Source organism: Carassius carassius, chromosome 31 (assembly GCF_963082965.1).
Source record: "Carassius carassius chromosome 31, fCarCar2.1, whole genome shotgun sequence".
Classification (NCBI taxonomy): Eukaryota; Metazoa; Chordata; class Actinopteri; order Cypriniformes; family Cyprinidae; genus Carassius; species Carassius carassius.
The window spans coordinates 3,155,068-3,182,506 of record NC_081785.1 but is presented as its reverse complement, the minus strand read 5'-3'; the positions used below and the strand labels follow the sequence as shown (position 1 = coordinate 3,182,506).

General features: G+C 37.1%; 1 protein-coding gene across 2 annotated transcripts; it reads left to right on the top strand.

The window, feature by feature from the left end:
* The first annotated feature begins 9 nt into the window (after positions 1–9).
* Positions 10–27,175, top strand: LOC132111340 (bromodomain adjacent to zinc finger domain protein 1A-like). Of its 2 annotated transcripts, none has more exons than XM_059518554.1 (28): positions 10–166; positions 471–612; positions 2,327–2,605; positions 4,414–4,563; positions 4,648–4,749; positions 4,891–4,978; positions 5,080–5,214; positions 6,474–6,534; positions 6,646–6,800; positions 6,975–7,070; positions 7,166–7,304; positions 8,372–8,518; positions 9,294–9,389; positions 9,493–9,717; positions 9,894–10,059; positions 10,323–10,427; positions 10,538–10,629; positions 11,635–12,180; positions 15,871–16,034; positions 16,190–16,332; positions 16,461–16,609; positions 19,207–19,287; positions 22,392–22,639; positions 24,715–24,905; positions 25,019–25,353; positions 25,874–26,046; positions 26,224–26,311; positions 26,687–27,175. In XM_059518554.1, the coding sequence occupies exons 2-28, from the start codon at positions 500–502 to the stop codon at positions 26,857–26,859; spliced, it is 4,440 nt and encodes a 1,479-aa protein (XP_059374537.1). In that variant the 5' UTR covers positions 10–166; positions 471–499; the 3' UTR covers positions 26,860–27,175. The 2 variants fall into 2 exon arrangements, with proteins under 2 accessions (XP_059374537.1, XP_059374536.1); XM_059518553.1 differs by having other exon boundaries at positions 25,871–26,046.
* Positions 27,176–27,439: the final 264 nt, after the last annotated feature.

Genomic DNA, 27,439 nt, shown 5'->3' with positions numbered 1-27,439 from the left:
CCCTCCCCCAGCGCTACCCAGTGGGTAAGTGAACTAGAGCGGATCAAAAACTTGTCGTCAACACGCTTAATATCCCCTCTCGGAGAAGTGGGAAATATCTTGATACTACTGTGTTTTTTTTCTCTTCCGGAGCCGATTATCTTTTTTTTTTTACATCACAGATTTGGTAAATATCATCATTCGAAATCCGTGTATAAGGCTCATTTATTATATAGGAACCATGTGTGTGCTTTATATTCGTTTGAATAAAAGAGGGGAAACATGTGGGCTGGATTTTGAACGTCACCCGGGAAGCGCGTGTCATTAACAAAGACAGAAGAATATCGTTATTTTTTTTAAACATTTGAAATCCTAACGGTTCTACTTCAACCAGTTTCGAGGAGTCTCAGAGTCTGACTTTTAATGGAGCCGTATTAATTTGACATCTTTTCAATTTCTAATTGTCTTTCTGTGTCTGTTGTTTTTGAAAGTCTCCGAGAACGATAAAGAGAAAGGAAAGATGCCGCTTCTCCACAAAAAGCCGTTCGTGAGGCAGAAACCGCCGGCTGATATCAGACCCGACGAAGAAGTCTTCCTCTGTAAAGTCACACATGAAATCTTCAGGACCTACGAGTAAGTTATTTTCATTTTATCAACCGTTTTTTTTTTATTCATTTCAACTTCCCCTTTGATGCTAGTCAACAACAGAAGCGCTAGAAACTAACAACAGAAGTGACAGCCCGCTTGAAAGTTTTATTTTTTTTACTTTAAACAACTACCAACCTGCATTAATCTTGGTTTGATATTTTAAACGAACTTTACTAATGACCCAACACCCCTGGAGTGAAACAACCTTGAATTGATAAAGATTTAAGGTTCCCCCCTCCATACACCCGGCAGGTGTCAGTTGGAGGCCTTTGCTAGTTAGTTAGCTCAGTTTAGCCAACTAAACCACGATACTGAGAGAAGACTGAGTGGAATAATTCACAAAACTATCTGTCGACGTGGTATAAGAACTTTAATAGTGCCATATCGCCGGTGGGATGTCTCCGGGAAGCCCCTGTTCATATGTTTTTGGGGGGTGTTAGCGGAGATGGGACAGATCTCATCAACACACAGGATGTTGTAGCTTAAAACGTGGTCGCTGCTATTGTTAAGTGTGTTTGCCCGATAGAGGCAGGAGTTTTACTGCTCTTTTCATTATGATGTTGATGTCACTTCACAAACGTCCTTGGGAAACTGACTCACTGGTTATGTGGGGCTGGAAAGGGAAATATTATAATGCCCATGTAGTACTTAGTTGCAGCTATTTGGACCGATCTAGGAAGTTGTCATTTGTTTTTATAAATGATAACGTTTGGATGATGTATGAAGTAGGATGCATATTACTATAAACTATCATTAGGTTTCTTTACAGTTAGCTCTGCAACTACCAATTACTTGCAGATAAGGCAAAAAAATTGACAAATATTGCTATAAGACAAACTTTCCAATAAATGATATACAAAACAGAAAGAACACCATACAAAACAAAGTAACTAAATACAAAACACTGTAACTAAATGACAACAATAACAGCTTAATATGCTTTATGATTATTGTTTTGGCTACTTTTATTATAGATTACTTATGATGATATTCATGACATTGGATTTATTTTAAAATCTAAATGGTCATAAATTGATATACATCTTTATTTTGGGTGTCTGCCTATTTAATAAGCTTAAATATGAATGACTTACTAGTTGTTTGTAAGAACTTGAATTAGTAACTGTCATGAAGTTATGAATTCGAACCGTTTAGAAATAAAAACCAAAATACTTGCATTGTGCACATTTCAAGTGAATACAGCTTATTAAATTATGCATGATGTAGGATAAATAAAATTATTTTGCCCCTTTATAGTGTCCAAAAGCTCGAGTTGTCATTGAGATTGGTTTTACGATTCATAAGACTGATATGGGAAGTTGTTTATGGTAGATTTACCAACTACTTGGGCATATAAACTAACACTAGTCTAACTGGTATTAAGTGTGTGTGCAATTGTGTGTTAATAGAGCTTTAAATAATGTCTCCTTTTGATGACAAATGTCTGTTTGCTAAGTTATTACTAATAGCAGGTTTGATTATGAATAACTTTTAAAATTGGGGGGAAAAATATGTGATTGTAAACAAATAGATGTAAAATTTAAACTTTATTTGTTTTGCCCAAAACATGACTTTTTACAAGGTCCATTAGTAAGTTTCAGTAGCATGTTCATATCTGTGTAAACCATTAAGTTGTTGGGATAGAGATAATAACATTACACATTGTGTTTTTTTTTTTTGTGTATGTGTGTTTTGCCAGTGAATTCTTTGAGAGGACCATTCTGTGTAACAGTCTTGTATGGAGCTGTGCGGTGACAGGGAAGCCCGGCCTGACCTATCAGGAGGCCCTGGAGAGTGAGAGGAAAGCCAGACTTAATCTTCAGAAATTTCCCAATGCACTGCTCGTCCCCCTTCTGCACCTGACAGCACTGACACACCACTCACGTCTGCATGAGATATGCGATGATGTGTACGCTTATGTCAAAGATCGTTTCTTTCCTGGAGAAATAGGGGATGTTGTCACTCGCTCTGGTGCCAGGTGAGATAATTCTCACTTAACTAATCAACATAAATCACAGTATGCAGTGTAGTGTTTCTGTTCCAGGGCATTTCACCCGAGTGCTGACATTTTTGTTGATGTTCATGGAATCAGCTGTGAAACTTTTTATGAAATAAGCAATGCTATTAAAAAATATACATTTATTGAAAAAACTTTGGCATATCTGTAATGTTGTTATGTGAACAGTCAACAGTGAGTCAGATGAGTTCATTCATCACACAGACAAATCTGCTAGCATGTGAATTTGTGAGTCTTTTTTTAATTATTCAACAGAAGAACCATGTTATATGCTGCATATTTTATTGTACGATGCATGTTTATTTTTGCATGGCACTGAAAATTCCGGCACTACAAGGCTCATTCAATCTGACTTTAAAGTCAGTTTCATCATTTTTGATAATGGGTAAATCTTTGTTCTTGTCTTTTGAATTAAAAAAAGTAAAAAAAAATTAATAGAGAATATACAACAATTATGTAGACTATCCACAACTTTATAAGTATGTGAATAGTGATGAACAATAACCCCATATAAAGCACTGTTTTGAAAAGACCATGGCTTAACAGAAGAGAAACACCCAGATGTTCATCGGTGTGTTTCCACCCTTGTTGGCCTCCTCTAGACAAAGCTTTTTTTGGAACTCTAAAAGTCCTTTGCAGCTCTGTATACAGTACATTATCAAGTCTTCGAAAAGAAGAATGCCAGCCTAGCATAATTACGAGTCCAGAGAAATAAAGTAAGCCTGTATAAATAATGTATGCCTTTTGTAGGGAGGTTTATCAGAGCTCGGTCCTTTAGGAGAGGAACTGGAGAGAACATAATTTGATAGGGTGGAGCTTAGAGAATCACCCTGATTGGCTGAACTGGTGCATGAGTTGCACTAGAACTGCCAGAGACAACACGACGTAGCATGGAGCCCCACTGGTAGACTGGGTGGAGGGTGATATTTTTTTTTTTTTTTTTTTGGAAGACAAGTAGGAAGACCGCTATCTGTCTCTGGCTGAATGCCTGTTCACACAAAGCATGATAACGATAAAGCTATAGTTCTAAAAATTGTCCTCCATATTAAAGAATAGCAGAGTCCACACTACAACTATAACAATAAAGGATAGAGCATAGAGAAATGGTATCGTTTAAATCATTTTCAGAATGATTTTTTCCAGCTGATGAACGATACATTGACGGCCAATCAGAATCCATCCTACTATAATGAGTTTGAGAATTTAAAGCAGCAAATGCATGTGCGCTTAGAATAAACAGATGATATTGTTCACTGGTGTGGACACTAATATCAGTATCTTTTGTTTTCTTTATAGTTATCATTCTTGGTGTTATCATACAGGGCTCGAGTCTTGCTGTTTGAACCAGTCAGTCAAGTAGATCACTCCCAAATGGCCTGCTTGATTCTATATGTTTGGATTTTTTTTCAAGTTAGTGATGAGATGTTTTCTACATTTTAGATAAATCCAATATTTAAAGAGAAGGAAAATGAATGGCTGTTCTGGTAGCCATAGAGATAGGCTTGCATTTTCACAATTTCTTTATGAACTGTGCTTTAAAATGGATTGAAAACATTTTACCTGTACATACTGTTTGTAGTAACATTTCAAGTAAAATTCTGGTTCCCAGGCTGTCTGATTAAGTCTAGTTTTCATTCGTTCATCATGAAATGTACAGAAGTATGTTTTTCATATAAATTGGTTAGTAGTTCACACTTTTTTTTCTATTTGGAACTAAACAAATGCACACAGATTAGTTTAATCGGTTGTAATATTTCCATGCTCAACAGACAACCCTGCAAAATTTTGGATGTTACACCTCCTCATTCCAATGGCACAGTCAACGGCCATGTCAGACATCATATAGAGGGAGATTCAATTGTTATCAGTGACAGTGATGAGGAGCCCACAGTCACTTCTCCCAAAACACCAACTAATGGGTCGGTGCTCAGAACTTCCTTTCTATGAAATGCTTCATATGTTTCCAAATCTAAATTGCATGCTTTATGCTTTGTTGTCTAAAGCAAGAAGAAGAAAGCCACCAGTCCATCTTTATTTAAATACAGAGTTCAGCCTGTCAGCCCAGAGGGTTGTGAACCTTTAGTGGTAAAAGCTTCTCAGATTAGGTGAGATACATATGTTTTTATTATTTTTTAAGTAGAGATAAATTCATAAAATGTCATAGTTGTATGTTTCTCTTGTTTGTTACTCATTGTAAAGTCTTTCACTGATTTCTTCCTCACCCACTTTTGCATTCTATCATATAGTCGTAAGAAGAGTGTTTTTAGTCGAGATCGATTGAAGCTGCTTCTTAAACAGCACTGTGAACCAATGAAAGGGACCATCCGACTCAAGGTAAATACAAAATGAAACAAAATCATCCAGATTGCCCATTTAATTTATTATTATTTTTTTTCCTTTTCTGGTTACTGTTTTTTTGTTTTTGTTTTTTTCAGCCATCAACAGTTCTAAAATACAAGTTAGCCGAACACAGTTTCTCCCACTTCTTCCCGGATGAGCCGCCAGTGTTTGCCTTCAGTCCACCGAGGAAGGGCAGAGGTTGCCGTCCTAATGATACCTCCCCAACAGAGGTGGGTTATTTTGGGCTTAGATGTCCAAGTTGCAAACATTACATCTTCATTCAGGCAATTACAAGTATGGCACACAGGGTTGGCGCTGGTCTTAAAGTCTTAAATTTAGTTGTCAAATTTAAGGCCTTAAAAAGTCTTAAATTGTAAAGGAAATCTTAATTATGATTTCAAGAGGTCTTAAATTTGGGGACGAAAAGACCAGAATTGCGATAAGGCTGAATGTGACAATTAAACTTCGAAAGGCTAACTTTCTGATTTCATTAAATCAACATGAGCACTGCAGTTCAAAGAAGGGTGCTGTGATGCTTTGTGTTCTGCTGTTACCAGGGAAACAGTTAGATTCTACCAAACGCACCTGCTGGCAGAATGAATGAGCATTTTCAATAAAACTGTTGTTTTGTTCAGAACAATGCAAAAATTGACTCGTTTTTACCCTGCAAACACGCAGAGCTTTAGATGTGAACTGGTGGATTGATAAGAAGACAATGTAATATGCAATATAAAAATCTGAAAAGTGTAGGGGTGTTCGACGTGGTCTGCGAATCCTGCAATAATATCGCAATTTGTTTTAACTATGTGTGATTTGATATTATCCAGTATATCACAAAAATAAAAAACTAAACACCTTCAGTTTTCAATGTTAAAGTTAAAGTATTCCATGTCCCTCAGAGCTGCATTAAACAGTGTGTAAATGCATCTAAATTACAATTCTAATGTTTCCTCTGCATTGCAAAGATCAATTTTTTTGATACTGATTTCATTTGCTTGGAAAAAGCCCAAATGCTAGAATTTGACTCAAAAGATGGTGCACACTTTTAGAGAAAAAATTCTTAAAGGTAAAAATGGCCATAAAACTAGTTGGAAATGATTAATTTCTATTATTGCTGTGAACTTACCACGCAGATGAAAAATATCAAGAAATTCAGGGGGCCAGCTGTTAGCACAATTAGAGATATGATATCAGCACAATAACACACTCTATAGCAAAATATTATCTAATTACCGTTATTGATAAAATCCCAGAAAATGAGATATAATTTTTTTGTCTATTGCACACCCCTATTTTATATTTAATTGATATAATATTTTATCGATAATAATCGTTAAAGTTTATATAATAATTAATACTTTTGACTCTCAGGTTCAGGTCTTAAATTTGAGCTTGAAAATCATGCAGAAACCCTGGCCACACCAATTTGCTCACGAAATAAAAAATCTGATATTGTTTCTCTGATGTGGATTTGCTTTCCCAATTTTAGATGAATTATGTTGAGGAGAAGTTCAAACTGATGCAGCAGAAAGAACAGATGATGGCCATGGGTACGTTTAAAATGCCAAATTCAAGTTACACACTGACTAGACATGATATGGTGAATTATGTAATGCATCTGCATAAATTAGCTGTTTCTTTCCATGGCTTGCGTTATGAAGAAAAATTCAAGAAAGAAAGAGAAGATCTATTTGAGGCCAAAAGGAAAGAAAAAGAGGACAAGGAGAAAAAGAGAGAGGAGATGAAGAGGATAATAGAAGAGGAGAAACATAGGCGGAAAGAGGAGAAGGAACGAATGAAGCTTCAGAAAGAGAGGGTGAGTTGGAAGGTTTTTTTGTTGTTTTTCAGTGCATATCATCTCTAGTGTTTCACACATTTTTGGTCCTACATATGTCAAAGTAAATAATGCTTATATTTTGTTACATTTGATTAATTATTGCACCTGTTATACTTTTTTTGTTGTTTACGGCTAATTGTAAATGTGCTGCAGGAACGAGAGAAGCTAAAGGAGGAAAAGAAAAAATATGCAGAACAACTGAAGTTATGGAGCAAACCTCGAGAGGACATGGAGTGTGATGACCTAAAGGTAAACATGCCCTCTCAGACTATTAAACACATTTTTGCAGGAATGAGTACATAAGCAGCAGACTAAACACTGTTTTTAAATGTGCCTGTCTTCAGGAGCTGCCAAAGCCTCTTCCAGTGAAAACACGTCTTCCTCCAGAGCTATTTGGAGATGCTCTGATGGTGCTTGAGTTCCTGAATGCGTTTGGAGAGCTGTTTGATCTAAAGGATGAATTCCCTGATGGTGTAACACTTGGTAAGAAACACTTGCTGCTCATAAATGCATTACACTGAGATATTATGCCATTCCCACTCAGTAAATCTAGCGTGAGTGTCTTAACATTCTATTTGTTTTTTCTGCCTTAAATCATAACCCATGTGAATCATGCAGATCAGTAATGGTAAAAACTAAGGTTGGTAGGTGTTTCAGGTGATGGTGGTTACTGCATGTTGAATGAAATCATGAAATTGCCTTAAGCAGTTAACTAAAACGGTTAAAAAGGTAATGTTTTCTAAACACTTCATGGATGGAATGGTACTGAGACCACTGAATGAGTGCGTGGTACCACCACTTTTACTATATTTTATATATGTTATTAATTATTATCATGATTATTAAAGGGAACAAACTTAGAAATCAAAGGGTCATGAAGTGAGTGTACTATTAAAATGTACTATTAAAACATCTTGTAAGTTTCAAAGCTCAAAAGTACTGAAACTAAATTCAGAAAATAAGTCATTTGGGAATGTGCCACTTTATGACGTAGTGTGGCTAAGCACCATCTCTGCAGGAGAAGATCAACGCCTGTTACTACACCACTGCTTATTTAGCCCATTGATATGCGCTTGTAGTAAGTGGAGAGAAAATTCCACCAACAGAATCATGCAGATGACATTACAAGATTACAAGACACTGTGTAATGCAAGTTATGAAAAATAGTCTTTGAATTGGTTTCCTTGTGATCCTAACATATCAGACATGCGTGCTGTTGCTTCATGTACCCAAATTAACCCAAATGTCCCATGTTGTTTTCAGAGTATGTCACAGCAGCGTCCAACTGTTATTTTAATAAGCGAAACTGTTAACCAATCATAGCAGTGGGCATTTACTTGCGAGTCTTGATTGTGCATCTCCTATAAAAACAATAATAAGTGCCAGGGGTGTGGCTTGTGGGCATGGTCCGATTTTTTTTTTTTTTTTTTTCTTTTCTCTCTCTCTCTCTAGCTGATCACATTGCTTTAATTTTTTTTTTTTTTTTTTGGGGGGAGACTTTGAGACTAATTTTTTGGAATGCTCCTGATGAGGGTTGTTGCCGTTTACAGAGGTTCTGGAAGAGGCGTTGGTGGGCTCTGATCCTGAGGGGCCACTCTGTGAACTACTATTCTTCTTCCTTTCGGCCATATTTCAGGCTTTGGCAGAGGAACAGGAGGAAGTGGCCAAAGACCAGGTGGCGGAAGTGGACACCAAAGGTCAGAGTTGCAGAGGTTACAACTAGGGCTGTGCACAAATAGTCAAATATTTTAATATTCTATCTGTAATTACTATTTGAAAAATAAAAACACTATTTACATTTTACCACCTGTTCCTTTCATACCTGTTAATGCAGGGAATCCATGTTAAATCTTAAGTATGCAAAATAACTTTCAGTTATAACTAAATGCACTGTTTGGCGCTTTGGAGTGTGGAGTTACGTATTTGATTGCAGAATTTCTTTCAACTAAAAGAAAACCTTGATGTAAAATTGTTGTAGATCATTGTTGTGTATAATGCTTAATCATAAGCTTGTTCAGAAATGGTGAAAAAAAACTTGATTATTAAAAAAAAAATTCTCATTAAGCGTCATGTAAATAAATATTCGGGGGTTTTTTTTATTAGCCCAAATATTCAAATACAATATTTAATTTAAATAATTAAATAATAAATAATTTGCATCCCTAGTTACAGCTTATTTATAATACAGAGACTAAACAGAAGATATTTCAATTTGGGAAATATTTTGCTGTATTAAATCTTACAGACAGATATACTTTCAAGTAAAAGTAAACAAAAATAAGAAATCGCCACGGCAACTAACTAAAAATAAGTTTAAGGATTTTTCTTTCGATTTTATCTATTTGTTAAAAGATTTTCAGACCATTAGTTCACCTAGCTGACATTTGGTTTACCACTACTAGTCCTGTTATGTTATTTTACCTTCAGTATCCTGGCGAGTCAGGTTTGAATGACTGTGGTTTTCATTCTTAGATCTTAGTGAAGCTCTGGAGGATGACGCTGACCCCACACAGTTTGCCATCAGCGCTGTGGCATCTCTTGCTGCTGCCTGGCCACAACTGCACCAAGGTCAGATGTGCCCTGATATATGAATAATATAGACTGTTATAATATATACTTTCAGTAAATTCAAACAACCAGTGGAACCATGTTTCTTCCTTTTCTTTCACAGGCTGTAGTCTGAAGCAGTTGGATCTGGACAGCTGTACTCTCTCTGAGATTCTGAGGCTGCACATCCTGGCATCGGGGGCAGATTGCATGTCCACCAATGCAAAGTTTCGCTACCAGAAACAGGGGGGGTTTGGCTCCACAGATGACCCCTGTGCGGAGCTGTGTCTGTCAAACCAGTGCCTGCTCAAAAAGCTCTCCTGCATTGCTGTCTATGACCTGCTGCCTGGTTGGTATTTTTTTTATTCTTTGTTAGATGTTTTTGTTTTTTTTTCATTGGGGTCTGAAAATCTGAGATTTAATTGAGAATTTTGTAGTTTTTATAATTTTGGGGGGAAATAAGTTAATAAAAAAATAAACATTTTAGGATTTTGCACAGTCTGATTTTGTTACATATGTGTTCAGGAGAGAAGCTAAAGATCCTCCATTCTTTGTGTGGAAAACTGCTGACTTTGGTTTCTACAAGAGACTTTATAGAAGACAATGCAGACGAGCAGAGATCTGCCAAGCAGGAATTGCGAGAGCATAAAGCTGAACAGCATCGCAGAGAACGAGAAGAAGCTGCAGAGAGGTACAGCATGGAGTCTGGGTAGCACCATATTTTAGACCCGAAATGAAAATAAGGCTGTAAGGGATACAAGTACAATACGTTCAATGAATGTTCTGTTGTTTTACAACATACTGATTTTTTTTTTTTAAGCTGATAAAACATGATCTAGGACTTTTATACGCCTTGTTTCCACCTGCTTTAAATTTAATATGGCATTAAACCTGACTATGGTCTATCACATAGACTTGTGCTTAGAAACTAATAGTTGCATCACCTTATTTCAGGGTTCGAAAAAGAAAGGAGGAGAAGCTAAGGGAACAGGAGCAGAAATTGAAAGAAAAACATGAAAAACTCAAAGAGGAGGCAAGAAATGGAGACAGTGTGTCAGGGTAAGCTGAACCAATAAACCATTCTCAATACTCAATACCTGGGTTTTGGGACAAAGCTTACATTCCAGTCCACATGTTTGATCAAACTTGTTTCTGTCTGTTGGTTGTAGAGAGGAGATGGACATCAGCACAGAAAGCCAGGAAGGTCATGCTGAGCAAAACACAGAGGATGAGGAGGAGCAACCAACCAAATCTAAGAAATGTATCAGCTTTTAAATTTGTCGGCAAAAATATTACATCCGTTTACTTTAAGATAAATTCTTGGTCTTATAATGATCGATTTTTCAGTTTAATAAACCTGTAAGTGGTATGAGAAATTTTGAACTTAAAGGTCCCATTTTCTTGCTTTTTTGAAGCTTTGATTGTGTTTACAGTGTGCAATATAACGTGTTCATGTTTTGCGTGTAAAAAAAAGTATTTTTCACACAATTTACTTATCTGTATACCGCTACTGTCATAAAAACGGGCTGGTGACTTCCTTGTTCTATGGAGTCCGTCCTTCAGAAATACGTAACGAGTTCTGATTGTGCCAGCGGTTCCTGTGTTGTCATTCGACAGCAGCTTAGCGCAGGTTGCCCTCCTGGAAACGCGATTGGGCTAGTTTTGGACTAGTTTTGAGAAGCAAGTGGGCAGGATTTGTTTTGAAAACCTGGCAATCCTGATCTGAAAGCACGTGCTGGAAATGTACTTCTAATCACAGAACGCCTTTACTGACGAGATGCGCATGGAAATCGCATTCGATTTTTTGCACAGCCCTAACATCTAGTTAACAAAGCTAAACAGCGTTGCCCTTTGTGTAATAAGTTACAGAAACTGTTAAACGCACCAACTTAAATAATAAAATAAACTTACCGGTTGTGGTCCATAAACAACGCCTTCTCCAGACAAAGAGGGAACTGCTCCATCTTTCAAGAATAATCTTTGTGCGAATCCGGCCGGGTCGTTCGATGTAAGCGAATTCTGTTAAATAAAATATCTCGCTTGGCATTGAACTTTCAGCTTTAGAATTTTACAGATATTATTTATACTCTAACAACAACATTACACACTAACTAAAGTTTGAAACATGGGATCACGAAGAACGGGACCTTTAATGATTTATGGTTACATTTATGCATTTATATGACATTTTATCAGTCCTTGCTTGCCCTGAGAAATGGTTGTTAAAATTCTATAACAAATATATTCATATGTTTTTGTTCTCCAGTAAAGAAAACAGACAACCTCCCAAAAGAGAAACCGGTGGGTGAGGTTGAAATGAAAGACAGTCTGAGCCCAGAGGAGTTACAGCAACAGCAGCTCAAAGAGAAAGAACTCCTGGAGCGGATTCAGAAAGCTATGGCCTGCACCTACATCCTGCCTCTCGGCCGAGACCGCCTTTACCGCCGCTACTGGATTTTTCCTTCTGCCGGGGCACTGTTTGTCGAGGAAGACTTCTTTGGCCTGACAGAGGACATGCTAGATCCCCGTCCTACTCCCGAACCTAAAATAGAAGAGCTTTCTTCAACTGAGAGCCCTGTTAAGACCGATGCCACCACTGAGGACCCAATGCTGGTCCAGAACACCTCACCGCCAGTCAACCGGCCTAATCAGTGGTTCTTCTACAGCGCACCTGAGGAGGTGGAGCAGCTCATAGAGGCTCTAAACCCTCGTGGGAACAGAGAGAGCAGCCTTAAAGAGACACTTCTGCAGGAGAAGGAGCACATTGTTCAGCTGATGGATAGCAAAGCTGTTCAGCGTTACCATTACTCAGGTACTGTGGGATTTTTTTGAAGCCAGGTTCCCAAGTAATGTTACGTTTTAGTTTTCATATAATTTCACCAAATCAGCTTATCTTTAAAATGGTACAGCTTCTTAAATCTTTTAATCAACCATTATATTATGATAATTACTATAGAACTTTAGTGATTAGGACTAAAACTTGGTAACATGAATGCTTATGTCATTTTAAATGAACTGGTGGTGATGCTTAAGATATTGTTGGCCATTCAGGGTTTCTGTAAAAAGAAAAAAAGATAATAGTAATAGGGATGCAAGATCATGATTTTTCATGGCCGATACCGATTTTTTTTTTTTTTTTTTTACAAGTAAACTGGCCGATTCCGATACCGATTTCCGAATTTTTTATTATCTTTAAGCAACAAACAAGAAAGAAGAAAAGTGTGCATAAACAAGATGTTTATTTGGTACTTAATAGGCTAAACTGGCTTTTGGCTATTGAAAACAATAACCGTAACCATCTGAAATTAACAGCAGTAACTGCACAGTAAGTAGACTACATTCAATACAAACATAGATGGTACAGACATCAGCCTTTTAGCTTTTGTTTTTGAATTGTTGAAACTACAGAGAACTGGCCTTAAATGAAAAGATTAACTGTAACCATGTGAAATTAAAGGCAATAAATGGATAGTTCTACAATCCAAACAACACAATCAACACACATTCAATAAGATGTTTCTTAACCAGCGTTCAGTATTTGTTTTAGTTTTTAAATTTGCTTTTAAATTAAAAAAAAAAATGTTTTTACCAGTGAGACTAAATAAAAGTTTGCTATATAAATACATTATTCCAAAAATGTTAAAATCAAATAATGTTAGTGCGAATAAAACAAAGATGCAAAAAGTATTTCATTCATCCAATTAAAAAAAAATATATAGGGTAATGATTCACATTTATATTTTTTGTCTCAAGTAAAAAAAAAAATATAGATTTGAATCATTACCCTAAAACATTTTAATTGGATGAATGAATTCAGTGTGCTACAGCAGGTGATTTTTGAATTAAATTAAGTCTATGTAATTTCAAGGTAAAATAAAAATAATCATCCTATACAGAACTGACGTTTACTTCTGGCTTTTCAAACGTATATGCAAGTTCTAATTTACAATAAATAAATAAATAAACATTTCAGTTTTGTCACAGTTTAGTCAGTTTCGTTTCTCATCCAACACGCGAGAAGTTGATCTGAACATCTCTTCACGGTCTACTCGTGTTCAGGGCGCGGACCGGTACAGTATGCGCTCGTGCAGCTTTAGTGCGCACAGGAAAGGGGCTCTTATTTGTGCGTCAGTACACCAACGGCTGATCGCTTCCTGCTATCTGTGCCTCAGACATGTAGCTCTGCATTTACAGTGCTGAACGGCTGCCCGTGTCCAGTGCACAGATTTCGAAATACTTCCACACAAATGACATAGCTAACCATTAAAATGTTGTCTGTGCACACGAGCGCACTTCCAGAAAAATCGGCTGAAAAAAGTCCAAAAACCGGTCGATTGCCGATCGCGTATTTTAATCAAAAACCGTCCGGTTCCGATTTATGGCCGGTCAACCGGGGTCAACCGGTGCATCCCCTAAATAGTAATAGATAATAGTAATTATTTTTAAAAGATAATACTACTGCTCTACTACTTCATTTAACAATATACAACGAACTAAGGATTAATGTGCTGCTGGGTTCATGAATATTAATCATGTCATGGTTTGCTCAAACTGATTTGCTGAAATCAAAACAGGGACGGTAATAGATGAGCTCCAGCCAATGAGATTGCCATTTGTGCATTAGCTCCACCCACTACCAGAGAAAAAGTCTTATCTTCTGCTGGTTCTTAAAAGCTGAATAATTCCAAATGAACTTGGGAAAATAAAACAAGAATATTGTTCACACGTAGCGTGTTGATTGAGAGTGGTATGTAAGACTCTCTCTCTCTCTCTCTCTCTCTCTCTCACTTTCTTTGCTTGAATGCACGTATGCTGTGGAACCATTTAGATGAATTGACAAATAGCACAGATCGCTTGATGGAGAATGAAGTGCTTCAGTCACTGTTCAGCTAGTGAATATATATCTGTGGTAAACCTATCATTAACCTCTCGCACAAACTGGTGAGTAAAATCTGAGAATTTATTAGCCAATGGCTTACGATAGACATTAGTCGCCCAGAGTAAGATTGTCAGGTAACACTTTATAATAACGTTCTGTTATAAGTTATAAATTATTAGTTACAAAACATGACTATACTTTCATAAATTAAGTAATAAGTTAACATTTTAGTTATGTTTTATTAATTCAGTTATAAGTCACTTATAAGTTATTAGTTAATGAACGAATCCTTTACAAAACATGACTATATGTTCATAAATGATTAATGAGTGGTATGCTGACAATTTACAAATGTGTTGTAAGTTATCTTAAAAAAAAAAAGTTGAAATCATGAAATAAATCAAACTGATCATATATAGATGGGTTATAAGTTATTAATTGATAATTATTTATCACTTCTAAATAATTTAAGTATTTGTCAAAATTGTTTTGTCTAATTATCTCAAAAAACAATTGTTATTCATGAACAAATGATGAATAAACCATTAGATATGAGTATATCAGTATATGATTTATTGGCGATTTTGTAAATCGTTAGCATACCACTCATTAATCATTTATGAATAGTCATGTTTTGTAAATGATTCATTCATCATTAACCAATAATTTATAAGTGACTTATAACTGAATTAATAAAACATTACTAAAATGTTAACTTATTACTTATTAATCATTTATGAATTTATAGTCATGTTTTGTAAATTAGTTCATCATTAACTAATAATTTATAAATGACTTATAACAGAACGTTATTATAAAGTGTTACCGACTAAAGTTATGGCTGCTGAAAATTCAGCTTAGTCATCGCAGAAATATCATTTTTGGTCCTACAGATAAGAGTAGTACATATTTTAAATCTGTGAAGACTCTACATTTATTTGTGTGCACTCACAATAATACAATAAAAACAAATCGTGCTTTTGTAAAATAATGATAGCCAACCGGATGCGCTTTCTTCAGGCTCGGTCTGTGAACTTGAGCGCGATATATATTGAGCATGTATATCTTTACCTTACAGACAAAATGCATCTATAGAGTGAAATGTGTACTTTCAAATGAACCAATTCAAAAGGAGGACAAATATTCTCAGATTATGTAATCCATATGAAACATGTACACAGGCGCATCACTACTGCGGAGATGACAGTCAGTGTCACCGACTTCATCTCTTAAACCAAAAACAAAGAAAGCACTAGTACTAGTTTATCAATGAATTATTAAAATGTTAATGCAGCCACCTTTCAATGACATAATCATAAGTCTACTACTTCTGGTGCGCTATGGCAAGCTTTATGATTGCGCTTGAGCGCTTATTTGGCTATAGGCTATAGACTATAAACATGCGATTAGTCGACTAATGCTTCAAATTAATGACTACTGGTCGACCAGAAAAATCCGTAGTCGAGGGCAGTCCTATTTATATTTATTTATTTATTTATTTATTTATATATATATATATTTTTTTTTTTTTTTTTTTTGATCAAATAAATTCAGTATTCGTGATCATAAGAGGGGGAAAAATAATTATTTGTTAATCCAAACAATGTGTCATTTATTGTGCAGATGAATCTCTGCAAGAGACCAAAACCAGCACTTTAAAGCCAAAAGTTGGCCCGTCTTACACACAAAGCACTGTACCTGCTGAGCGCTTCATGGAGAACCGTCTCAGAGATCTACTACTGGATATTGAGGACCGCATCTATCAGGGAACTCTGGGGGCAATTAAAGTATGTTGATTGTATTGAACACTATCCAAAATTTTTACTATGGTATCTCTTACAGTGTGTTGTGGCTTGATCTGCCCCCCCCCCCCCCCCCTATTTTTTTCTTTTATTTTTAATTTATTAATTTATTTTTATTTTTTCATTGTGCCTCTGAAAAGGTGATGGACAGAAACTCATGGAGAGCTGCACTGGAAAATGGGAACATTGAACTGCTAAATTCCCAGTCCAAAGATAACGGGCTGATCAACAGAGAAGAGGAGCCAATGGAGATTTATGAGAATCACGTCAGAGTCAAAGACAGGTTATTTTACTTTAATAGCTGTTAGCTGTGTATTTTTATTTCTGTGTTCAAACAGAGTCTGATGCTCCTATAAGCTTACAGCAGTGCCTGCGATTGTGTGAACTGATGGTGTTTTTCCTCATGTTTAGGTTGCAAGAATTGAAGGCTGAGGGTCAGAGTGCCACGTCCACTGCTGTAAGCACACCACAACCAGTCAATAACATTGTCCACTATTTGGCACACGCTCTTGCACAGATTGAGCAGGGCATAGAGCGCAAGTTCCTGAAAGCTCCTCTAGGTAAGATCTCTGTCGTTTCATCTGAAACTTTGAGGGTATAAGGGTGTGTTCCTGAAAACTATATGGATGAGGGATGTCAACGATTATTGATGGTTGATTAAGTTATTAAATTTTGGGCAGGGCTTGAAAACGGGTTCACTCTGAGCAGAATCTATATTTTTATGTTCCTGTTCCTGTGTTCCTCTGTATTATTACTGTTTTTTTTTTTTTTTACTATTTTCTTTGCCTATAATAGGCTTAATGATGATGATGATGATAATAATAATAATTATAATAAAAGAACAGTGTTTTCTTTACTCAAAAAAAAAAAAAAAAAAAAAAACGGTATCTGGTAACATTAGCCTATAACCCACTGTGGTTAGTCACAGCCAATGCAGCAGCATCTTTTCTAGATTTTGCCCAGATGTAGGCTACTAAACAACAGAAAAAAATCTATCAAGACTTTAAAGACATTAGAGTATTTTTAAGATATTTAAAAATGTTTGCTGCGTTGTTAAATATACCCTACTTGTATAAGATTGCATTTTGTGAGTGAAAAAAAATAAGTCGCGTATAGGCTCACGTCGCATTTTATTAGCCCTATTACATTTAGAAATAATATAGACTAAAATGCCTGTAGGATAGAGCAAAATGTTTACAAACATTATAAACGCAGTTATTAGTTCTCTCCACAAATACTCTAATGTTAAGGCTATGTGTTTAGGCTATAAAAACTTCAATCCAAAAACAAATTAATTTTGAAGAGAAAATTATGCCTTCCTTTCTCATTTGGCATAAATGTACAACTGGAATTCATGATCGTTACGATTTAACCACTGATGGCAGATGGACTATTCTGACAATGTCTTTGATACTTTTCTGGACCTTGATAGTGTAATTTACTTGGCAGTCAATGGGAAAAACCTCCCGGTTTTCATCCAAAATATCTTAAACGCATTACTGTTCTCTTGCTGTAGCTGCTGGAGATGCAATGTCAGTGCCAAAGAGCCATTAAAAGTGTACATTGGAGTCTCCATAGACCATTGACTAGAGATCGACCGATATAGGTTTTCCTATAGCCGATGCCGATGTTTGGAGGTCAGGGTCAGCCGATGGCCGATATGTGCTGCCGATTTTTAGGGCCGATATCTTGAAGTTTCCCGCAGAATTTTTCAAGTTTGTTGGGACATAAATGTAAACTTAAATATACATTTAAATAAATACAATTTTATAAATAAAAATCTATTAAACTGAAAAATAAAAATAAAATATATAAAAAATAAATAACAGTAGTACTGTAATTACCGTCTAGTTTACATTAAAAAAAAAAAATAAAAAAAAATATTATAGTTTAACATTCAGATACATTGTGAATATGGACGAGATGTGAGCAATAACCTCCAAATACATCTAGCCAAACCCGCGCTCACTCATCCTTGTATGCAAGCACTCATGCACCGTCACGATTTAATGCACTGTAAATGCCGGATTTTTTAAAACGAATAGGCCTAGTGGAACGCAAAAATTCTAAATCGAACATTACTGTAGTGCCATTTGAAAACATTGCAATTGCGTTTTAAAATACAACAGCAAGCACCATGAAAACATTTAAAGAGGGGCATTCATCCCGTCTCCTTGACGGGAAACAGTCAGTAAAGTAAAATGATCTCAAACGTATGGCACGATCTCTTCATTTTATCAAATGATCATAATCACATATATTCATTTTAAAGTCCTGCTACTAGCATTTTATTCAGACTAAAACCCCTTTAATTCGGGTGAGAAAGCTTTTTTTCCAAGTGGCTTTTGCACATAATAATAATAATACTGCTGCAGACGCATTTTGCAGCATTAAGGTTATTAATTGATTGTTAATTTAAATGACGATCGATTATGGAAATTATTGAATATTGACATCCCTAAATGCAAATGAGTTGGATGGAAACCTGGCTATTGTCTGCACGAAACCATGCTTCCGAACAAATGTCAATCACCATTCTGGGCAGTTCCAGGACAGCTGTCTCTCCGAGCACGCTGCTGTCTGTGAGCGGGGCGGAGTAACATAGCCCTCAACCACGCTGCAGTGTTTGTGAGAGATGCTAACTTCTCCACCCCATTTACAGAGTGAAATTCTCTAAGTACCTTTATCTCCTAGGACTGTTGTTGAATCTTCCAAAAGTTTTGGCTTGGGGTCCTTCACATGCGGCAGCAGCACTTTCCACCGCACCAATAACATGGGGCTGCCTGCCGACATGCCTGACTTTAAATCGGCGCTACTAAACACGGATATCGGCCAATGCCGATATATTAAAAAATGACAAATATCGGTTGACCTCTACCACTGACTGAGCAGCACAGTGACACACGCCAAAGTTATGTTTGGGATAATTTAATTTTAAATTAGTGATTTTGCACATCCTGTCATGCCAGTGATGACTTGCGTGCTGCCGCAATAGACTCATTTTGCAGCATTAAGGTTAATGATTGATTGATTAATCATTAATTTAAATGCTGTTCGAGCATGGAAATTGAAAATTTACATCCCTAATTTGGACTTGTTTTGTTTTTAATTCATTGATCTACAGGCTCTTATTTTTAAATGTTTTGGTTTTTATCAGGTGATGAGGATACCAAGAAAGACCAGAAGTTGAAGAAAAAGGACAAAAAGAAAGATGACGACCAGTCCAGCGAGAAAGATGGTAAGATTTCTTGTTTACCAAAAAAAAAAGCGTTTTCCCTTTTAAAGGGGTCATATGATGCGATTTTAAAGTTTTCCTTTCTTTTTGGAGTGTTATTCACAGTTAGTGAATGGATAAGAACCCTAAAGTTGCAAAGACTGAAGTCTTAAACCCAAATAGATATTCTTTTTAAAAGTTAAGACTTGTCCACACCCTCCTAAAACACCTAGTTTAAACACGTCCCCACATATCTACATCACTGTGTGGGAAGATTTGCATAACTTGGCCCAAACAGGGCTTAAAGTATTCCGGCACCGTGCCGGATCTCCGGCGTGTGGCCGTGAGGAAAAAAAAATAATATAATATTTGAGAGCCTGCGCATGCAGTTTAATATTTTCGAGCTAATTTATTTCTTATACCAATCATATGAGAGGAACGCAGCTTTAACTAACGTTACAAGCCTATCAGAAGCAGAGAAGGGCGTGACGCCCATACGTCAGTCACGTTAGCGTTGTCGAAGAAAACAAAAATGGAGCGCAAGTTTATGAAGCCTGGGGATGATGTCCTAGACTCCTAGCAATAGATAAAGGACTCAAAAATAAATGGCGCTTTTTGTCAGTTGGTGCAAGAAACTGAGAGAGCCCGGGGCTTGTTTCTGCATGATTTGCTCAAGGAATTACTGAATGCCAGCAGCGGTAAGAAGTGCTTGCTCGTTATGATTTATGTTGCGTTCCAGGCAACCCATAACCCGTGTTTTTCCAACCTTAAACCTGTGAAAGTGCACTGGAACGGCAGTCAAACCCGTGACTTCCCACCCGTGAACTCGTACTAGATCGATGTACTCCCGAGTTCTGACGCCACACAGCACGCGAAACAACAGCCCCTACAGATAAAACTGCCTACGGATGCAGTGTTTATGCAAGTGGTACACGTTGAAAAATAGATTTTAGGACAATGTAACGTTGCAATAAAATTAGCTAAATAAAATCTAGCTAAATTTCCTTGCGCTCAAAGTTTGACGTGACTTGCCTGGAACGGTACAAAGTCGTTAGTCGTGGTTTGAAATAGTGACTTGCGAGCTAAAACCTGCCTGGAATGCAGCACCAGACTCCGGTCATAGAGCCGCTGCCCGTGCACTTAAACTTACCACGACGTTGCCGGGAGTAGAGACCTGCGCGGGAGGGATTTTTCCGTCTCGCTCCCGCAAAAATGTTATTTTCTCCCGCTCCCGGCCGCAAACAATCAAGTTTCGTCCCGCTCCCGCCCGCAAAATCCCGCGGGTAAACGTATAGCTTACAGTAGTTTTTCTTTTTTTTTTATAAATTGCATATTCTGCCTGCTACTCTTATTTTTTCACTTGCTCCCCGTTGAATATAAATTTAAAAAGAAACGGAAAATAAACATGTTTCGTTTTATTTGCGTTTAAAAGTATGAACATGAACAAGGAACTTAGAACATATAAAGTAAAAAAAGAAATGTAAATAAAAAATATATATACCTATAATAATTAGGCTATATAGCCTAATAAATTATATAATAATAATAAACCTGGATTTATTTCAGTTTCAAAGGAAAAGTATCTTATGGGGCCTGAGCAATTCATTCAAACATTTAACAAAAAATATCCTCATTCCTCAATAACAAAATAGACCAATTTTAAATATTAAGCTAAATAAATAAATAAAAATAAACTGAATTGACAAAAAAAAACTGTACGACTACTTAATGTGCCCATGCAGGAATATCATGTCGTTCTCTGTTGAGAGCTTCAGTTTAATCCGTCTCTGCTCCAGTATGCGACCGCAAATACTGAAAGCCCTCTCCGATGGTGCGCTACATGGCGTGTTTGCTTAATCTCGGAAATTCGTCTTTTCCACCACTGGAGGACATCATCCGGTCTGTGTGCTTCTAATCCATCCAATTTTACATTTAAATATATCGCTATTACGGAATAGAATTAGGCCTACACGTCGCTGTCTATGGTATCATCCGCATCCTCCCATTCCGCAAAGTCTATTTAATTTTATTATAAACAAAGGTCTATTTGTCTCTAGTTCTTTTATTTTGTTTTGTTATTTTGTCTTTTATCTGTCTCGCAAATAATTTTATTTTCCCGCAACCCGCACACAATAATATCTTGCCGCCCGCATCCGCATTCACCCATCAAATATTGTCCCGCGCCACACTCGGTGGCGCTGGGTCCCACGGTACTCCCGCGGGAGTGCAGGTCTCTAGCCGGGAGCAACTAGCTGACACACCGTTGTCTATGACTGACCATGTCTGCGATTTTAAAAAAAAATGTGTGTGCACATTTATAGCAGAAAATGATTTGTCATTCAGAATTTCGCAGCAACTGTTTACCCTGTGTAGAAAACTGGCAGAAGACAAAAAAAGCGTTCACTAGCCTGTTGGTTTCAAATCAACATGCGAGTTACATCCCAGAAAAAAAAGTGATAATAGCCTTGATTTCACTTCTAATCTTCAGTTTAGCAGTTCTGTTCTTTAGCACTATGAGCACTTAATTATTTAAGCACGTTAAGCACTTGTTATTGTTTAGAAGAAAACACTTTATTTGACATAGTACTTTTAAATAAATGGTGCCAAACATAATCATTGAAGAGATTCATGTCTATATCAGTCTGTTTACCATTTTCTAAGCACTTTAAGCTCTTGTTACTGTATTTTTGTTTGTATGTTTGTTTGTTACTGTATTATTGACTACCGTCAATATTTGAATTAAGTCTGTCTGTGGAGTTTCTCTCCAAACCCCCCCCCAAAAAAAGTTCAGGCTCAGGATTTTTTTCCACTTTAACCCCTGCCCAAATGTTCACGCAAAGAAAGGCATAACTTTTCTCGCTGTAGTATTGTTACCATTGTTAATCACAATGCACTGGATAGCTGGCCAAGCAGAGCACACCTCGCTTTTCAAAACGATGAGCTTTGTAAAAATCGACGCACATAGAGAAGCAATAATGTACAGTATCTGGAAAATGTTTGTTTTTTTTTAACCATAAACACATTTCATTACAACAAATACACAAAATAATTTAATTTTTAGCAACGTCATATGACCCCTTTAACACATTGTTTTAAATTATAAGTTCTAAACCTGTTTTTCTCAACAGATGGCAGTGAAAGTGGACGGCAGGTGAAAACTGTGCAAGAACGCTGGCGTGAGTCTTTGTTGGCCTGCTCCAGCTTGTCGCAGGTTTTCTTGCATCTCTCCACACTTGAGCGAAGCATAGTCTGGGCCAAATCCATCCTCAATGCCCGCTGTAAGGTGTGTCGTAGGAAAGGAGACGCTGAGAACATGCTTCTATGTGACGCCTGTGACAGAGGCTATCATATTTTCTGTGTTCGGCCAAAACTGAAGGTGAGAACCATAGTTTTTGAAAGGTTTGATTCAGTTGAACCTTATTAATTGTTATTTTTCATAAACCTCAATTTGCCATGCAGATATAAAAAGATACTCCACTCCAAATTAAAAGATTTCCAAACCTGTGAAAGCTTTTTTCATCTTCGGAAAACAATTTAAGATATTTTGGATGAAAACCGGGAGGCTTGTGACTGCCCCATAGACTGCCAAGTAAAATTAAACTGTCAAGGTCCAGAAAAGTATGAAAGACATCATCAGAATAGTCCATCTGCCATCAGTGGTTCAATCGTAAGGTTATAAGGCAGCTAGAATATATTTTTTTTTACATGATGAAGAAAAAAATTACTTTATTCAACAATTCGTCTCATGTCTTTTCGCATCACCGTAGCACCATTTTGAAGAATAACCGCTGTGCTGCACGAATGCGGTGTTTTTATTCAAATCAAAGTGTAAATACACGTAGAAAACATGTCTTTGTGTCACAGGTGACACAATAGCGTATGCAGTTTGTTTTCAGTGGATATTCTCCAAAATGGGGCTATGGTGATGCAGAGAGACACAGAGGAGACAACTTGTTAAATAAAGTCACTATTTTGGTTTTCTTCATGTACAAAAAGTATTCTCATCGCTTCATAACGTTACAATTTAACCACTGATGGCAGATGGACTATTCTGACAATGTCTTTTGCTGCGTTTCCACCGAAATTACCCGGAACATTTGTACCAGGAACTTTTTTTTCCCCCAGACCTGTTGCTTTCTGCGTTTCCACCTTGGTCTAAAGTACCGGGAATATTAGGCAAATAGTCTGGTGATGTAGGTCTGTGTGCGTTTCTCAATACAAAGTACACAGATTTTGGACATCCATCCTCGGTAGTTCGGTTTTTGTGCATTAGACTCAGGAGTGTTTTGTCCGCGACAATGCAAATCTGGTAATTCTGCAAACAGCAGCGTACTTGATAACATAAGTCAGCTCGCCCTGGCTACTGCAATTTTCCTCACAGTATATTTACAATAAAACAAAATAGGATATCAATTACCACTGCCTCCTTTCGTTTTCATTTAAACAACAGCTGCAGAAATGTACTTAGTTCAGGGAAATGTTTATACAGTCATTACAATGAAACAGAATATTATATAAATTTGCCTTTTTTATTTTCATTTTAACATGGATAAATTGAATACAGACCAAATATTACCTGTTAGATTTACCCAAAACAAAATTATATTTTGTTTAACCACTGAAGAGACTTTAGAGCCAGCGGCACATATCAGAAGTTCTAGCTGAGGTGAGGCTGCTCTCGGCGGATACATGAGCACTGAGCTCCCGCTGGTCGCGTGGAGCTGACCGTCTCCGAAATCGGCTCTAAACATTTTTATATAGGTGCTGTATTTATAAATAAACAACAGATTTGAGTTTTAAACGACTACATTCTCACCTGAAATACTTTTAAAATTACATTTCATGACACAATAAGTTTATTTTGAAAATGATCCTAATAAATGGTGGTTGAGTTCACAATGCTGCGTGAACTCAACCAATCAGGATGTTTAGCCCCCAAGTCCCGCCCCCAAAAGTTCTGGAACTTTTAAAAAGTACTACCTCGCCAGCAGGGACTTTCTGAGGGGCATTTTTTTTTTTACACAGAACTTTTAGTTCCTGGTTCCTGTGGTGGAAACACATAGAGTACCAGCCCAAAGTCCCTAGTTCCTGGGTAAAGTTCTAGCGGTGGAAACCCGGCTTTTGATACTTTTCTGGACCTTGACGGTGTAATTTACTTGGCAGTCAATGGGAAAAGCCTCCCGGTTTTCATCCAAAATATCTTAAATTGTGTTGCGAAGACAAATAAAGCTTTAACGGGTTTGAAACGACATGGGGGTAATTGATTGTCACTATTTTAATTTTGGGGTGGATTATCCCTTTAAAGTATGTATGTATAAACAAACACATGCAGCCAAGGATAAAATAGACAGGCATATCAGCAATCTGTTAATAAATTGCTTATTTATTTGTAAATAGAAAACCTCTTAAACTTCTTGAAAGTTTTGATTTTGAAAGTCATTTGTTTTACAGGCTGTTCCTTCTGAAGACTGGTTCTGCCCTGAATGCCGTCCCAAACAGCGTTCCCACAGGATCAACTCCCGTCAGCGTTCCTCTATTGACTCTGAAGAAGAAATGGAGGATGTGGAGGAGTCTGAACAAGAGGAAGAAGAATCAGAAGAGGAAGAAGATGAGTCAGAAGAAGAACAGTCAGAGGAGGAGGAGTTAGTGGACTTGGATTTTTCTTTATTTTGCTTCTCTTTTTTTTGCCATTTACTTATTAAATCCGGAAAGATATCATGAACATTGTTTTCTTTTTTTCTTGTTTATTTAACAGTGTACCCAAGAAGGCTGCTGTCAAACTGCCTCCACGTAGCAATAAAGGAGGTCGTTTGAACCCCAGATCAAAACAGGCTGAATCAAGTCATTCCACGCCTCGCTCACAGCAGAGCACACCCAAACAGAACCAGTCTGCTAATAAAGGAGGCTCCAAAAACTCAGGGAAGAAGTCCACCCCAGTATCCAATGGCAAGCCCCCTCCCCGGGCAGGAAGCCGCTCCAGTGCTCGTCTTAGTCTAGAGGTGCTCGCTGCTAATGGCACAACCAAATCCAACCAGTCCAGTCCTACAGCAGAGAATAACTCTAGGGACTCTAGGAAGAGACCCAGTACTGGTAAGGAGTGTCAGTAAATTCATGTGCACATACACACATAAAATAAATCAGCTTAACATAAAGGAAATTAATTTACTGCATCACATCAAATTAGGATACTATGGCAAAAATAAAAATAAAAAAAGGTAATTATGACTTGCCTCACAAATAATACTCTGGTATGGAATAATAGAAATAATAATAATAATAAAAAAAGCTAATCTCACAGTTCTTACTATTTTCTTTTGTGTAATTGCAAGTTTATGGATCACAATTGTCTTTTTTTTTCTCAGAATTGAGTTTGTATTTCACAGTTGTAAGTTATAAACTTGTAAATTCCATCTTGCAATTTTTTCCTCACAATTCTGACATCTCACAAGTCTTTTAATGTTTCCAGAACAGAATAGAAAAGAAAGGGACTTCTTAGGATTGGAGTTAATTACATGATTAATCTTTAACTAAATGCAGACACTTGTTCATTTCCTCTGAGACTTCTTGTTCACTTCTCATGTATTGTGGTTTGCCACTGTTTCTCCAGCAGAGGTCTCCCCAAAAGCCAAGGTCGTTTTGGCTCCAGCCACCACTTCATCCAATCGTCGAAGCTCAGGGAGAAACTTAGGCGTCCACGAGCTGTCAGCCTGTGAGCTGCTCACTGTGGACCTGGTCAGACACGAGGACAGCTGGCCTTTCAAGAAACTGGTGTCCAGAACTCAGGTAGTGCATTTAGAAGTTACCGTCTATAACAAGGTCATAGAGCTTCCATTCTTGGATTACCACCAGCTGTACTCCTAAATCTGTGCAGTTGTTAAGTGACATCTCACTTTTATAGTTTTACACTTGAGGCATTATTTTCATGGTTTTAATCACTACTTTTATTGCACATATTTCCAGGTGCCTGATTACTATGACATAATCAAAAAACCCATCGCCTTGAGCACAATCAGGGAAAAGGTTAACAACTGTGAATATCAAACTGCTGGTAAGTCAGTCATTTTGTTTTGTTGAAGCAAGGATTAAATTAAACTAGTTTTCACAAGTCTATATTTAACTATAAAGTTTTCAAATTCACCAAAACCCTCTGATTTAAGAATAGTTTAATTAATTTTGGAAAGCGTTTGGAAGATGCTTTCATACAAAGCGACTTGCTTCGCATCTAAAAAGTACACATTGCATCTAAGTGGGGATGGAATGGAAGGTTTTCTCTACACAAATTGACTTTCAAAAAAAGAGATGTCCACTTGAGTATATGAAAATGTAATTTGGAATGAACCTTACCTAACCCCCTTTAACGGCTTGAAAGAGTCGCACAACATAAATCATTGCTTAATGTTATTCTTTTGTGTTAATCTTATAGTCGAGTATATCGAGGATGTGGAGCTCATGTTTTCCAACTGTCTGGAGTACAACTCATGCAACACCAATGAAGCAAAGGCCGGTCTACGGCTCCAGGCCTTCTTCCATTCTGAGCTTCAGAGACTCGGCCTGGCTGAACGCATGACTCCTCCACAGAAACGGTCACGGATGTAAACGAAAGCCCATCTTCCACACAAACACACCAACTGGCCGAGACTAAAGACCAGTTCATACTTTGCTGTCTAATTATGTTGTTCTGTGGCATTTGTGGAATGTTCATGAACATTCCAGTGTGGTGTGAAGAAAATTCTACATTGCTCTTGTGAGTGCAAGCAAAACGGCACTCAATCGGTGGATATCAAGCGGCATTTATCTTCACAGCCAATGACAGGACTGTAAATCGGCCTTTAATCCTATGGAGCAAAGAATAAGTCCTTCACTAGCGGGAGAAAGGAAAAACAACTGTGCTGTGTATTTAAAAAAAAAAACATTGTTTTCTAAAAAGTTTTTTTCCGTTCACACATTAACTCAGGACAGAAAGCATTGTGTCTTTGTCTGCAGTTTCAAAATGGTGCTTTTTTTTTGTACTTCAACTGGATTTCTAGACTACTATTGTTTATAGATTTTTACAGACCCGAGTCTTCTATTTTGATGATAAATTAAGTCTCAAAGCTCAAAGGAACAATCAGAATTTGTGTTCTGTAGTTGTATAGATTAACTCAGTTCTTTCGTTCAGGTCCCTATAGCTTGCATA